The 16623-nt window shown below is 40.7% G+C and overlaps 1 protein-coding gene across 2 annotated transcripts in view; it reads right to left on the bottom strand.

Annotated features, from left to right (window-relative positions):
• Positions 1-16623, bottom strand: part of MAPK14 (mitogen-activated protein kinase 14) — a 52011-nt gene that overhangs the window by 7669 nt on the left and 27719 nt on the right. Inside the window, exons 4-9 of one of the 2 annotated variants that reach the window (XM_054024935.1) lie at positions 12697-12808; positions 12139-12168; positions 11580-11627; positions 10969-11083; positions 10101-10172; positions 2202-2281 (exon numbers count right to left, since the gene is read on the bottom strand). In XM_054024935.1, the coding sequence (XP_053880910.1) occupies positions 2202-2281; positions 10101-10172; positions 10969-11083; positions 11580-11627; positions 12139-12168; positions 12697-12808 (457 nt within the window). The remainder of the gene's footprint in view (positions 1-2201; positions 2282-10100; positions 10173-10968; positions 11084-11579; positions 11628-12138; positions 12169-12696; positions 12809-16623) is intronic. The other variant, XM_054024936.1, reaches the window with a different exon arrangement.

Here is a 16623-nt window from a genome sequence, read left to right as displayed (position 1 = left end):
TATTTATTCAGGCTTTTCCTGAAGGAGATATATTGCCATTTTCATGCCGTTTTCCCCACATATTCATTTAAATTGTGATGTAGTTTTTAAATTCCACCCAGCTCCTGCTAAAATTGCCAATATTCCCCCACCAAAACTGCTCACTCTAAAACTGCCACCTCCACTCTAGAGACCATATCTCTACATCTCTTCATGACTCCCATAGGCATAACTATCCCTGTCATGCTAAAAACCACAGCTATCACATCACAAAGAAACCCACCAAATCAAATTGCTATTAGCTATCTCAGCACAATATTGGAGAAAAATGTCATCTCTTCAATAGCTTCACCATGTGAGGCATCCATGAATGCCAGTTGGTTTCTGCACCATCCCCTCAGTCTTTGACCATAATGTAATGTTTGACATTACTGACCATACCATACTCCTAGAACACTACCTCTGGTGTATCTGCACCCCAGGCTTTGCTTTACTTAAAGGAGACAATACTACACCACTATAGAAGTATCCAACAAGGCTTTGTTCTCAACCCTCTTCTCCTCTCCATCTACCTCCCCTTACTAGTGTTCAGCATTTCATAAACATTCCAGTACCATTTTTATGTTGAGGTCAGTGAAAACTTGAGCAAAGTGTCCTCTCTCAATTTATACTCTGCCTACCTGCTCGAACACATCACTCAATTCTTGCTTAACTTCCTTCAATCACCATAAAAGATGGCTATCCTCTTACTTGACAAGGGGAATACCATTAATTACATCTATCTAGCTCATCTCAATTCTGAACATGAGTTCACTTCTCAGATTTGTAATACTGCAGTCACTAAGATACATTTTCTTTGCAACTCTGCAAGTCTGAGTACTATAACTTCAATAAAATGACAGCTACAGTGATACTCATTCTGTGAATTGCTCACTGATTTCATGCCTTACTGTGAGTCCTTTTATGTCCTCCCCCAAATTTACCCACACCCAAAGTTCTGTTGATTCACAATGCTTCAGCCCACCGGATCTTCAGGACATCCCTTGGCCACCGAGATCTAGCTCTCCCTATACCTGACCTGTTCAGTTCTGGCCTCATCTGTCTTCTCGCATGTCTGACAGAGGTCAAACCTTTCCTGCTCCCACATATATGATATATGAAATAGTCTACTCATCCCTCACCAAACTGATCCTCTGATTCTTTAACAAGTACCTCAATACCATTTTTCTGCAGCTTGCCACTAGAAACCTGCAAGCCAGTTCATTACATCAGTATTTACTATGCATTAGCAACCCATTACCTTCTGCTACTCCCCCCCCTTCCCCATATACTCTCTTTAAAAAAAAAAAAATTGGAATATCCCCTTGGTGTAACTTCTGTGCATTTTAATTTTGTGAACAGGTAAAATTAAGTGTGATTTATTTTATACTTTGCCTCCCCAAAGAGGTTCATAATCCAGGAACAAACATTTGTACATGGCAAAGGTGGTAGGAAAGACTGAAGACACTGGTCATCATTTAAATAGGAGTCTGTCTAAATAAAGATTCAGTGGTCATAGATACATGCTGGCAAAAGTACAGTGAAAATTAACACATCCATTAGCACAGCATGACTGTCTGAAGTAGCTAGGCTGGTTGTGCACTTCTTCCGTAGTGGCCATCTCTTTCCTAATTTAGCACCTGCAATGCCGTTTGGATTTTATGCTCTGAAAACAAAAGTCTCAGTGGTGGCAGCAGCTCATTCTGCTGTCAGATGAAAGGCTGCTTTGGGAAGAACACACAAACTCCCATAGAGAAATTGCACATGTTTAGATGTCATGCTCATTTTTGGATGGGATCATTTGCCCATAGAGAGTCCCTTGGACAGGCAATCTGGAGAAACAGTGATTGGTGTAAGTCCCAAGATCCCAACCATAAGTGGTGCTTCTCCAGTAGTGTCTGCCCGTGTGATCCTTTGTGAAGTACAGATCCACAAAAAGTAGTCAGGAAAACGTAAAGTGAGCTGGGAAAGAGGAGTTCACACCATGGGTAGGGCAGGAGGAAGAGATCTCAGGCAAAATATGAACTCACGGACACCCCAAGAGAGAAAAATGAAAAAAGGAAAAGACCAAAAATCCAGAAAAAAGATCACAAGGTACAGACAGACTACGAGAGGGCAGAACAGAGGTAGAAAACACACGGACTCCCAAAAGGGCAGATATTACAATCAAAGTATAAACTCACAGACTCTGAGGAGATTTTCTTCAAAAGCTCAGGCCCTGGGGTTCCAACGAGTCTCAAAATGAGCTTCAACTGATCAATATCTAATGGTGAACCATAAAGGAAAATGCTGGGACAAATCAAAATGAAAAAAAAAGTTCAGAGTATCAGCCTAATGAAGCTGGAGAGTTAAGGTCTAACAAGACCTTATCTGAATAGTCATTTAAAGCAAACTTTATACATTCCTTCTGTATAAAGTTAAACATCCCCACACGATGCACTTGTGTCTAAATCATTTACATTAAACAACTGGACCACAAATGTGCACACGTGCATTGAGCAGAGTTGATCACTTACACTTGACTGCCATGAACAATGCACAGCAGACATTGAAGACAAAACTTTTGTCTCACCGGCAAGGCTTAGTTCACATGCTCACTCCACCCTTTAACATCCACCCAGAGCTTTAGTAGCTAGCAATATTAAGCACATTAGTAATAGATGCAGTAAAGCAGAAGGCTGGCAAGTGTAGGTGCTAGTATGCAACAATACAGAAGGCTGGCAAGTGTAGGTGCTAGTATGCAACAATACATAGCCATTTGCAATTGACTGCTGAGACAGTCTGACCACTTGAGACAAACTCCGGATGTCACAGAATGACTGGAACTTGCTTGCTGTCTAGAGTTGTTCTAGCAACCTAAAAACTGATCTGCTGCACCCTTCTCCCACTTCCCATGCTGCACGCTAAACTGCAGAACGTTAAAGTGGCCAACATAGCCAGCAGAGGGTGCTTACTTCCTACTGGCTTCTTTTAGAAAATATGAAGTGGACTACAGCATCTTGTTTCAACACTGCTGCCAAAATAAAACAAAAACAAACTAACAGGCAGAAGCTTTGCAAAAATAGGGCCTGAAAGTCCCCAAAGCTGTATATCTGTATGATGAAAAGCTTTGTGCTTCCAATGGGACTGCTGATCTAGAATGGACACAATGCCCAGTCCAAAACAGAGCTACTATCAAGTAATTTAGACAACTGAGCTGCTCTCTTTGAAAAGGCAGAAAATAAATCTTTAAGAAATCTAAAATAATGTACATGGAGAAATCTGTTAAAATACTATCAGAGGGGTAGGCATGTTAGTCTGGATCTGTAAAAAGCGACAGAATCCTGTGGCACCTTAGAGACTAACAGAAGTATTGGAGCATAAGCTTTCGTGGGTGAATACCCACTTCTCAGGACTCTCTGTCGCTTGTTAAAATACTGTTACAGGTCTGATAGTCACAAGAATAAAGAGCCAGACTGGACATCAACTTTTTTAAAAATTGGGAGCAATCTTATTCCATCTCTAAATTGCTCTAGTATGCTGCTGTCCAAATCCCATTAGTGATTTCAGACTACATCATTCAAGTTTGTTTCTGGAATATCATACTCTTAAAATTGCATTAACATAGTTTTGGGTTTTTCTTTAAATACAAGATAATCTTCTTTTTAGGCAGCATTGTTCACCACAAGGGAAACAATGCCATGCTGATCTCATAAATGCAGTTGCAATTGTATCTCACTACATGGCATCTCTTTACTCAAATGCCACAAAGCATACATTACTACAAAGTATTCTTACAACTTGCATTTTGCATATATTAGAGTACAATTCTTACTACAAAAGTCTTCAAGTGGTGGAAACATTTAAATTAAATTTTGCCTATGCCCAAGGGTTGTTTTTCAAATAGCTATTTTTAAAACGAGCCTTGTACTACTAAAATGCATCTGCTGATATTAGGGACTCATTGCAAGTCCAATTCTACTTGTTAAAGCCATACTTTGACTAAAGCTTGGTCTACAATAAATGCATCTAAAATGGATAGAAAAATCTATGCTATAATATACTTTGACAAACAGATGAGTTGATGTTTCATTCACTTTCAAAAAGTTCACTTTGATTAAATTGATTGTTTATCAAGTTTGAATCAAACATTACAGCTAATGATCACATACATGTACCTGTAATCACTGAACTGCAAACTCTTAGGCATCAAAACTTATAATGGAATCAGAGATTTCTGTCATATAATTAGCAGAAGACTGCTATAGTTAATACTATCAGCTATATTTAAATGGCCCTGATGAAAGTCAATTTAAGACAGCCATTATACCCTTCACTCATGCTCTTTTGCAAGAAAAACATTTGTGCAAGCTAAGGACTGCCTGCATGCCTTCATTTTGATTTGATATTCTTTGGTTTATTTGTATTTTTTAAATTTAAATTCCTTTTTAAGCGTGTTTCAAAATCAAGCTTAAGACTATCAGAATTATGGATTTGGGCCGCTATTTAAAATGCATTACCCAAAAGGAGACAGTATGGTACTGAAATTGAAATATAGAGCCAGAATGAAGTGTGTATGTTTATGCACATTAAGAAATATGGGAATAGTTGCTGTGCATATAGATTCATTGAGTTTAAGACCTAAAAGGATCATAGGACCCTCCTGTATAATAGTCAGTCACTAAAGACAAAACAGAGGCCATGACCACTTGTGATCATTAAAGACTCCATGACTTTTTATTAAGCGAAACAGTAATGTCCTGGATGTCTTGAGTAAATTCAAAATGTCAAAAGTATTCTGAAAGATCTAAATATTCCCTGAAGTTTTAGCTGAGCAAGATCTTCACTTTTTGTCCTAAACTACTAGAGCATTGCTGTGCTCTTGTGGTTGCAAGAGAAGATACCCATGTATAATTTACAAATGCAGGACATGTCCATTTAGGGAAGTCTACATCAGTGTGTTCGAACCTGGGTGGATACACCTGCACAGATATCCCTAATCTAGATAAGACCAAGTATTTGAAAGAAATGTGAAGTATTAATGTTAAATTTGCCCAGTGTTATTTTAAGATGCAAAAAAGGCTTGATTTATAAGTGTGAAAGAACTGAACTAAAGTGAAAGTCAGAAGCATTTTTTTATTTTGGTAGTTACACTTTAAAAACTCAATAACTATTTGGCACTCACAAAGATGATTTGATCTATTTTATGAAAAATAGATCCAGTATGTAATTTTATAAATAAAGAAAAATATTTACTACTGTGTCTAAATTTTAAGATCCTCTTATTTTTAAATCTTACCTGATAAAAAGAAAAGATGATAAAAAAAGAACTGCAATAGTGCTAGGGTCTGAACTCCTTAACTGAATTACCCATTCACAACAAACCCAGAGTGCTGGCTTTGATCTGGTGTGTGAACACAGGTGTACAGATGACGCTATTGCACAGTGTGCTGTCTGCCGTGTCAACCCTATTCTCAGGAGACAGCAAGGTATTAGAAGTTACTAGAAATTTCCAAAATGTATTACACTTCAAGTACCTTGGTAGCTCCCAAAAGCAAAACTAACGTGCTGAGTGGACATTGCAGCATGCAAACATGTAAACTATTCCATCTAGTTTAGGCCTACCATCTGTATCCCACTGAATTACAAGCATAGCCTTAACTAACGGGGCAAGTGGTGCCAGAGTGAAGTGAACGCTGAACATTTACACACCAAATTAACAAAGTTAGTAAACACACAAAGCAAAAGGAAAACAAAAACAAAACACAAAAACTCACAAGAAGAAAAGTGTATGGAAAGGGAAAGCAGAGCATGCAAACCTCAAAAGGGATCGCCACAGGCTCTCCGAGGACTCAAGTCCCAATGATCCTGAAATGCAGAAAACAATCAATCTTCCATCATCATCATCAGCAGACACTGCAAGATTACAGGAGCTTATCCAAGCAAAGCATGTCCAAAGAATACTTGAGAGGCTAGACAAGCAGAGCAAAATGTACCAAGAGACCATGTAATTTCCAACTGGTTCATTTTCAACATGAAAATTCTGTAGAACAGCACGTGATTGGACGGCAAAAAAATTATATATATATTCATCACAGAATTTAACGGAATACAGTCAATTTAACAGTCAGAGAAATATAATTTTGTCTATATTGTTATAATGAACGTCCAAGATTCCCAACAGTGAAAGAAATGTTTGTTTCCTTTTGCACATGATAGTACTTTGTACAGAGAAAACAGCAAATCAGCTTCCTCTCTTATTTGTGTGGATCAGTCACATTGAAAAAGCGGTGATAAAAATGTTTTTAATCAATGGGAAAATATGCTTGTAAAAGCACAAATATTAGTATTAAACATAAGGGAAGATTACAAAGATCTGAAATCACTTAATTCATTTTCTGAAGATGACTGAATTTCAAGAGGACAGTGAATGATTAATCTGATTGTGTGTCAGTGAGAAATTAAGGTTTTTGGTCAATTACAGCCCTTGAACTTATTCCCATCACCCCAAAATTTTCTGCATCTGTTGATTATTTCCCTACAACTCTTCCCTCATCAAAAAAGATTTTACTAACTTTAGAACCTCACACATTTGATCTCTGAGTTTCACCCCAGAGGTAACCAAGACAAAGATAACACTTTAGAGACTTAATGTTCCCACTGTACATATAATTATAGAAACTATGGCTAATCTCTTGAATAATAAATCCCCAATGCTGAACACGTTGGGAGCTCAGGGCACTGATCTTAACAAATGCAGAAGATCTGGGTGTGTCACTACCTTTAGTTCCTTGTTGCTGTCTATGCAGGACCAAGTCAAAGTTTGGGAGGGTGTTAGCCCCCTTTTATATCTTTGGCCTGAGGTGTAAAGGCTTAGGTACACACATAACCTCCAACAGAAACTGTTTTCCAGAACATGCTAGCCTCACGTGCATAGGATATGCATGTTACTTAAGGTGGGAATCCATGCAGGCAATGCTCAAAAAACTACTAAAGGCTTTCTATATCTGTGGAGGAGGTGTGGGAAAGGCCTCAATACCTTTATATAAAATCAAGCACTGATTAGGAGAAAAGCATCATGATGTGACAAATTATCAACATGTGTGAAAGAATGCAAGCGTTCAAGACAAAGAATTGCAAGTATCTGCAGGAAATATATAAACTAGTAAAGCACCTTAGCATGACACAGGGAAAGGACAGGATTTCCTAAAATCAAACTTGATTTTGCACAGTAGTTATACACTTATAATGCATATTTTAAAAAGTCAGAGGAAAGTCTCTCAGACTTGGAAGGAGAGATTTATCTATTTTGCTCAGTACAGTAAAGTACACACTGAGATGTATTTCCTGGCATTTAACAAAACATCTAACTCTTATACAGCACTTTTCACCAGTAGATTTCAAAGCACTTTATAAAGGAAGTAACATCCCCAGTTTACAGAGGGGGAAAACGAGACACAGAGAGCTGAAGTTACTTGCCCAAGGTTACCCAGAAGGCCAATGGCAACCCCAGTTCCCCTGAGTTCCAGTCCAGTGTTCTATCCGTTAGGCCACTCTGCCTCTCTTATATTACAAATCCTATTTGAGACATTTTAATTACATGTCTTTGCAGCTTTTTTGGTTACATCTGGCAGAAGAGACATCATCTGAATCATCTGAAGTATAAGCAACCTTTGTTAGAGACTCTGAATCAGTATTCTCCTGTTTATATTCTGAATTCAGGGTGCCAGTGCTTCCAGGGTCAAATGTCAACAGCAGTGATATTTTTGCTGATACAGCTATTCTGGTTTCTTTTTCTGCAGCAAAAAGCCAAGTGTCCAAGCGAGACCACCTGATAAATTGGTTGCCAGCAATTAGGTAGTTTTTGTCTATTTCTCTCTTCTAGACTCCAGACAAAGAGGAGGGTGGGAGAGAGAGAGAGAGAGAAGCAGAACTGGGGATCAAGTAGCCCAACTGAAAAGAGGGGAGAGGAAAAGGAGATGATGACTGATTTCGAATGAGAGCATATTTAGCAAATTTAGAGGAATGAGTGAGATCACAGTTAGCAGGGAAGGAAAGGAAGTAGATAATGCAAAGCAAGGAGAGGAAGAAGGATGTGTGTCTTACTATTCAGTAAGACACACTGAAGGAGGAAGAGAAAACATGCAACAGAAAATGACAAGTGTAATGAAAGGAAAAAAGCAATTGGGTTTTGTTTTTTTTAAGACCTAGGAAAGTGCTTTCCAAGATTACATCTTAAATAGTAAGTTAACATATTAAACATTAATAGAAAACTGAATGACAATATGTTCCAGTAAATAGATGTAAATGTTAGTGCTTATGCAGACACACTGCAGTCGAGTGTGTGGTGTGGGGGGAGTTTTGGTGAAAGGTGGTTAATCTCTGTCAAAATCCATCCCTATATTTAGATGTTACTCAATCACTTCTGCCAGGGATGATGTTTATCCCTAGTAATTTAATGGCTGTACTAAAGTTTTATTTTTTTCTTTGAAACACACCAATTTGTTCCAAATAGTAGTTTTTTTGTTCTAATTCCCTGGGGAACATATTCCTAGATCAGTGGTCTCCAACCTTTTTATGCCCAAGATCACTTTTTGAATCTAAGGGCAACCCAGGATCTACCCTGCCCCTTCCCCGATGCCCTGCTCCGCTCACGCCATTCCCCCCGCCCTCTGTCGCTTGCTCTCCCTCACCCTCACTCACTTTCATTGGGCTGGGGCAGGGGTTTGGTGTTCAGGAAGGCGTGCGGGCTCTGGGCTGGGACGAGGGGTTCACAGTGTGGGAGGGGGCTCTGGGCTGAGCCTTGGGCAGGGGGTTGGAGTGTAGGAGGGGGTGAGGGCTCTGGGAGGGAGTCTGGGTGCAGTAGGAGGTATGGGGTGCTGGCTCTGGGAGGGGGCTCCTGGCTGGGGCATAGTGTTGGGGTGCAGGAGGGGGTATAGGGTGGGACTTGGGGTTCGGGATGCAGGCTCCAGGAGGGGGCTCAGGGATGAGGGTTGGGGTGTGGCCTCCTGATGGGCAGCACTTACCTCTGGAGGCTCCTGGTTGGTGGCGGATGCAGCGAGGCTAAGGGCCTAACCCGGCCCCAAACCACTCCCGGAAGGGGCCCAACATGCCCCTGCGGCGGGCACATGGCTCTGCCTACTGCCCCTCTGCAAGCACTGCCCCCGCAGCTCTCCCGGCCAATGTGAGCTGTGGGGGCGGTGCTTGCAGGCAGGAGCGGTACGCGAAGGGAGACCCCCGCCCCAGGCTGCACTGGCCGCTTCCAGGAGCGGTGTGGGGCCGGGGAAGGCAGGGAGACTGCCTTAGCGGTAGCCACATTGCACCGCTGAAGACCGCAATCGACTGGGAGATCTTCTAGGATTGACCAGTCGATCACAATCGACCGGTTGGTGACCACTGTTCTAGATGCTCCTGCAAAGGATTTATTCGTCCCCTAACAAATTACCCTCTCTTGTAGTCAAGTATCAGAGGGGTAGCCGTGTTAGTCTGGATCTGTAAAAAGCGACAGAATGTCCTGTGGCACCTTATAGGCTAACAGACGTATTGGAGAATAAGCTTTCGTCGGTGAATACCCACTTCGTCAGAAGCATTGAAAGGGGGAATTGAACCCATCTGATTAAAATTAGTAAGTGTCTGACAAGGGAGCTGGATATTTGGAACAAATTGGCAAGCGATCCCTGGCCTAACGAAGCAGGAGAATCGCTGCTTTAATAGCACCCCATTTAAACACACAGGGAAGGTCACCTTACTGAGAAATAAGGGATATTTTATACTTGTAAAGAATCTGCAATAAGCACAAGCAGGATGCAATAGGGATATGGGGCATATTGTGCCATTGACCAAACCCAATACTTTTGTCAGACTGACAAGGCGAGGGACTCCCAGCAATTGACAACAAGATAGTTCTAGTAATGGCAGGCACCAGTGAAGAGAAAGAGTTCTGCCTCCTTTTGCACAGTAATGATTTCTCACGTGGGATACACCTAGCCATGTCTGGAGCACAAGAAGTCATCACTGAAAATTTTATTTTCTTGTGAAATGGGTGAAAGTGAAGAGCTCTAATTTACATTCCAAAAGAGAAAATAAAGTTTTTAAAAGGATACGGTCTGTACCAGGAAACAATGTTCTTCCAGTCAAGAGCTCAGCCATAATGCACCCCACTGACCAAATATCAACTGAACAAAACAAAAACAAAAAGATAAATGTAGTATAGGAAAAATAAAATCTCAACAGAATTACCTTTATCAATAAGTAGAAATAAGTCCATGCTTTGGCATTAAATACAACTTATACCATGTCCCAGGCCAGCCAACAATGTTCCGTCACCCTCAGCTGACACTTGACGAAGCAAACCTAATACCAAATTAGATGAAAGTTTCCCCAGCTGGGCATAATGCCCATCAGACATCAAAGTCCACAGAGGAAGAGGGAAAAGCCTGTTCAAGGCAGGCAGATGTCTGTGGGATGGATTTGCACAGCTACAAAAGGGCCTGGTCTTACCCCTGTCATACCCAAATGGAAACAGATGGAAAAGGAAGGCCACAAAACCATCCAGGGGGATGTATACACAAGTAAAGAGGAGAAGGTGACAGGAGAACAGAAAAAGAAAATAGAGGTATGCAATCAAAGGAGCACATTTATACTATCTATCCCTATAGGAAGTCATGACCTGGCAAAATGAGAGGAATATCTATGACGACGGATATTTTGCTCATTATACACTCAAGAATTGTAAGTGAATTATTTAAATGAAATCCTGTGAATGCTAATGTAATGACACTCATGCTGTGGTCCATGGACAGCTGGCTGGCCACACGATGCTGCCTCCTCCCATTCAGCTTTACTCAAGTACAGTTGCTATAGTTGCCCCAGTTGCACACTTACAAATGGAAGGAGTGTGTGTGTCCATAAATCCCTATCAAGATGAGAGCTACACTATAAAAATGTCGGAGAACTCCTCTGCTAGTGTACCTGTTTGGTTGTAATGCATCCAGTTCAGCATGATCTCAGGAGCCCTGTACCACCTGGTAGCCACATACCCAGTCATCTCATCATCCGTGTGCCGGGCCAAACCAAAATCCAGAATCTGCAGAACAAAAAAAGAGAAAGCCGCACATGGTTGCAATGGAAAAATGAAACCCAAACTCTTTAGAACAAATAATCAGGCAGTTTTGAGACTGGGTGGAGAAAGAACTGGATGGAACGATGCAAAGAGTAGATTATGGAACACAAATTAAGGCACTAGACAAAAATAGAATAGGCCTCAAGTATCAGCACTGAGGCAGAGTTGTGTGTGCATAACTTGCCTCTAACTGTACTGTGCTCAATTCCAAGCCAGAGTTGTTAGCTTTTACTCTCATGAGCACTAAATTCACACAACACATAAAAAGTTAAATTGGAGTTTAGCACAAACCTCCTTTCAGCCCCTTGAAAACATACAACAGGTGAGGACTAAAGTATTCCAGGCATTTTAAATTGAGCTATTAAGAAGCTGATTTGCTTAAGTAAGTTCTGCATCTTCAATGTTCACCATAACTACTCAAATCACAAGCCAAACTAAGTGCATACTATCGCCAGATTACCTTCAGCTCACAGTCTTCATTTACAGCTAGGTTACTAGGTTTTAAGTCCTAAAAAAGAAGGAAACGATATTAGCATCAGTCTTGCGTAATAATGTAGTAGCTGCAGCTATGGCAGAGGCTATGCATTGTCTGCATTTGGCATTAACAACAATTCAGATAAGAATGCAACTTTTTATAGTGGGGGGAAGGGGAGTCTCATTCTAGAGCCAATTTTTACTGAGTTTTCTCCTGTTCTCATAGGCGTTCTGTATAAGCAGCAGTTAGTCTTTTCAAGATTCTCTCATAAAAGGCTAATTAAGCCTCACTACCTCTATTAAGGTAATGAAGAGAGGAGTAATGCAACCTACCCAAAAAGACACAGCAAGGCAAAGCAGAGATGGGAACAGAACCCAGGAATCTTAACATCATTTTCCCACTACTAGACCACTTCCTGCAATATTACCCAGCAGCTTTCATCCCAATTCTACAGGTGCTGTGATGAATAGATTCAATGTCACACCTTTTAAATATATTGATTTCAGTACATTTTAAACAAAGTTATCCTAGTACCAATACTCACTCGGTGTATTATGTCAGCCGAATGGATGTACTGTAACACAAGATGACAGATATTTTACAGATCAGTATGAGTAAACATCCTCCCATGTCCTTACTACTACAGCATATAACCGCCCCCCGCCCCAATTCATTTGCAGTAGGAATGAAGTCGGACTTAAGTGGTGCATAGGCCTTCCATGGGTCATATGCACAAAGGTGTTTCATACTTAGTCTGTTTCCTTCCAGACACTGAAGAATTCACTGTTATCAACAATGAAACTAGAATAATTATATAAACTGCAGGGATAAAAGCTCCACTATGCACAGAACAGCTCTTATTCATAACCTTCCAGACTCAGCCCATTGCTATGGGCAATGTGAGAATGTTTTCACACTGGTGGAGCACTATAACAATACTGAATCATTAAGTGGACAGGAGAAAGGCCAACAGAAGGTTACCCTACATTCACTAAGAGAGTGAATAAACTCCACAATCCATTCATGTTAATCTCTTTAAGTAGGATTGTACACTTCAGGAATTTCCATCTCCCCAGTATTTTGATAGGACTGGTGCAAGTACCTTCAGACCCCGAAGAATTTGGTATATAAGAAACTGTACATGGTCATCTGTGAGCTTCTGACATTTCACAATATTGTTCAGATCAGCCCCCATGAGGTGGGTCACCAGGTACCTAGAAACAAAAGGAAAGGTAGGACAGGGTGAGTCACCAGGAAATACCCTTTTCTCCCATGAAAGACAATTACTAAGCAAACTAGCACTCTCACAGGGCTTAAATGAAGCTTTGCTTCATACAGAACAGGATATTAGAATAACTGACCACTATGGAGACATCCTTTCTGTTCCTCATACACTCCTGAATGAAGCCTTTTCTTGTTCAATACAGATGACTAAAAGGCAGCTCCATTTAAGACTCCTCTTTTCTTTCTATAACCTTTCCTCAACTAAGAAATATCTGAAGTAGCAGAGCAATTTTCTTCATTTGCATGGCATTGGGAACATACTGGGACATTTGCAAGTCCAGGTGAGTGGTCATACCAATGCTTCACAGGAAAGCAGAATACCCATGCTGAACAATGTTCTATGGGATGGAATAGTGGGTGGAGCAAGAAACTCCTTGACCCCAGTGGCAATGTCAGCTTATGTCCTGAAGCATGAAATTGAATGCCAGTTTTCTTTGGGATATGAAGTGTCCACTGCTTTCCAAACTACCCATCCATACAAACAAGCAAAAATATTGGTTTGTAAAGTTCTGGACTACATTACTTCAATCCTATATGTTCAGCGAGCAAAATAAGCTACACTGAGTCTCTATTAGGAGGATCTGATGATATAGCTATTCTTGCAAACCTTTACTAATGCAGATATGGTGCTACCAAATGTAAAATGATTGGACAAGGATTTCCTCAGTTATGACACCATAACAATGAAGGTGTTCAGGGTCTATAGAGTCTGCCTTTTTCCCCCACCTTCTAACAACAACTACAAAGAGAAATTAAAAAGCCAAGAAATTGTATTTTAAACAGCAACGATAATTTTATGTATAAGGATTTTACTCTAATTATTGCTAGTTACTTTCAATGATAAATGCACCTTATTCCAAAGATACAATAGGTAGCTGGCCATCCATCCAAATATAAATCCACACAAAAAAAACCCCAATACTTTCTATTTTTGTTCTTCTCAGTAGGAAATTTACATTCAAATTTTTATTTTAGCATTGTTCTAGATTAAAGAATGATAAATTCTAGCGAAACTAGAAGCTGTGCCCCTGCACATTCTCACTATACTTTCATACTGAGTTGGTCCTCTTTTTCTATTAGTGCAAACAGGCAAAATTGTGTTGGAACGAGTAGGCCTTCTAAATGTACCTAAAGACATGATTCAGTACATCCAAGAGAAAGATCAGATTGTGAAAGACCATTTGCAATGTAATAGTTTTACATTAGGAAGCCCAAAATGACCTAACTTCAGAAGTTTAGGTATTTTTCATAAAATTAAGTGTTTAAAATCAATCAATCAATCAATCGAGCTAACGTGCTGAAATTTTTTGGAAACAATCTTCTCTGCTGAAACAGTACTTCAAATAAGATATTCTGGACTCTGCTATTCTGTAGTGCTTCTCCTAATAGACATTGCTGCCACAAACCCATAAAGAACATAACAATGTTTTGCTATGAAGCAGTATATGAGCAGAGGAGTCCCTGTATATTCTCCCCTATTCCCTCTGGTAGCAAAGGGCTTTTACCAAGCTCAGAAGCAAGGGTTTTGTCATCTAAATCGTTTAATTCTGAATGGTGCAGATTTTGTTTGCAGTGCTAAGGATGGCAGGGGCTGTTAAACTCTCACTGTATAGTAGTACATGAAACTTAGGGAGATCTCTCCCCGTCAGAAGTCTATGGGTATCTCTACAATGCAAAAATAAAACCACCCGACAACTTGCTGCAGAGAGTCTCAGAGCCAATGTACTTGGGGTCAAAAATAGCAGTACAGACATTCCTTTTCAGGCTAAAGCCCAGGCTCTGAAACCCAAGGGGGATAAGTCTCAATTAGCAGTGATGCATAAATGCAGAGCACCTTAAAAACACCAGAAGTAACATTTTAAAGAGAACTTAAATTCCACCTTTAGAAGCGTCTTTGGCATTTCAGTTCCTAAGTTCCTAGTCACTTCTGTAAATTTTACCCAAGACCTTTAAAATTGGCTTGCTCAGGAAAAAAATCTCTGTGGAGAGAATCTAAAAATTGGAGCTCAATCTTCTATAGCTCAGTTTTGTACTTGTTTATGCAAGCCAGGGTCTTCACATTGGAAACCCTTCCCCAACGAAGGCAAACCTGCATCTAAAATCATGGGCATCAAACCATGGGCAGTTTTCCTTGTTGCCATAGTCACTTTTGCACAATGCATTTGTATCCTGCCAAATCAGAAAAGCTAGTGTTGTATGAGGAATACTGCCACTCATTCAGTCTGGTTTGAGCGTATGGGCAGCTGCGACCTTTCTTCTGTGTGGCCTAAGTTCAAAGCACTCCACTGGCCTTAACTCGGAAATCCTTGATCGTCTAGCTGAAGAAGTATCCCTTAGCTATCTTGGACTCTCTGGGGTGGTAATGTGTAGCTTTTAAGTCAATTCCTATGGAGATCTGCAGTGTATCTGAAAAGTCTTCAGGCTCATTAAGCAGCAGCCACGTAACAGGGAATTCTTTTGTTACCATAAACATCCCCTTGATTCCATGTGGCAAGCAAAGAATGTTGTGTCGATGCATCAGGGCATGGGACACTGGCATTAGCACAGCACCCTGAATCACAAGTTACACCTAGCTCTTACATTGCTTTCAGCCATTTCTATCACATTGCTCTATAAAAAGGTTGTTAAATCACCACCATCTTCTACAGATGGAAAAAGTCCATACGCGTGAATTGCAGCAATGGCAATATGATGGAACAAAGGATGTGAAGGAGATAAACAGGTACCCATGGACCGAGGATATGACCCATCAGCACCAAAACGTTTAGACTCTGAGGGCTGCGCCGCTGTAGCACTTTAGTGAAGACGCTCCTATGCCGATGGGAGAGCCTCTGCCGTTGGCGTAGTTAATCCACCTCCCCAAGAGGTGATAGATAGCTATGGCAGAGGGAGAAGCTTTCTTGTCGACATAGTGCTGTCTACATGGGGAGCTAGGTCGATATAACTACGTCGCTCGGGGTGTGGATTTTTCACACCCCGAGCGACATAGTTATACCAATACAGATTTGTACTGTAGACCTGGCCTGAATCTCCAGAGGCTTTGAACAGTCTTGACCAAGAGCAGCTGCAGAATGATTACAGCAGTTCAGCATCAACTCAGTATGTGTTTCAAGCTGTATCTAAAGCATCAGTCTCAAAGCATGGAGGTGAGCATGACATGAGGTGACCTCAATGTCCTAAAGCATGACACAGCTGAACACTTCAAAGGAGTCAAAGTGCAACCTTAGGACTTCATGCCTAACTTGTGTTGAAACCAAGTGCACAATTAACACCCAGCTGGCTCGCTCAACTACGGCATTATAAGATACTTTTTACCTCTCAACTTTCTAGCTGATTTAGCCTGGTTCTTGGCCTCAGGTGCCCAGGAAAGTGTTAAATGCTCACCCCAAGTCTTGACTATTTGCAGACAAACCTGAATTCAGATAGGACAGCTGTGGTTCTTCTCTAAACACTGAAAATGGCAACCATATTGTTGGCCATTGAATCCGTGTATTGACCACTGTGCGAGCCAAAGGGCTGCTTCTTTTTTGATGTGGAGGGAGGGGCAAAGAAAAACAAAATGGAGGCAGGTGACCTAAAGTGGTAAGACCAGATGACTGAGAAAGAGGCACAACGATTGAATTCTATTTTATTTAAAGAAAGCTGAAGGCACTAGGCTTAGTTTTATTGAGCCAAAAGAGAGATATAAACAAGTAGTAACTGAAAGACAAAATAGCTATTGTGGCTCCATTTAGCTAGTGCATAG

The sequence above is a fragment of the Malaclemys terrapin genome, chromosome 4, assembly GCF_027887155.1.
Source record: "Malaclemys terrapin pileata isolate rMalTer1 chromosome 4, rMalTer1.hap1, whole genome shotgun sequence".
NCBI lineage: Eukaryota > Metazoa > Chordata > Testudines > Emydidae > Malaclemys > Malaclemys terrapin.
This window is presented reverse-complemented; position numbering and strand designations above follow the sequence as displayed.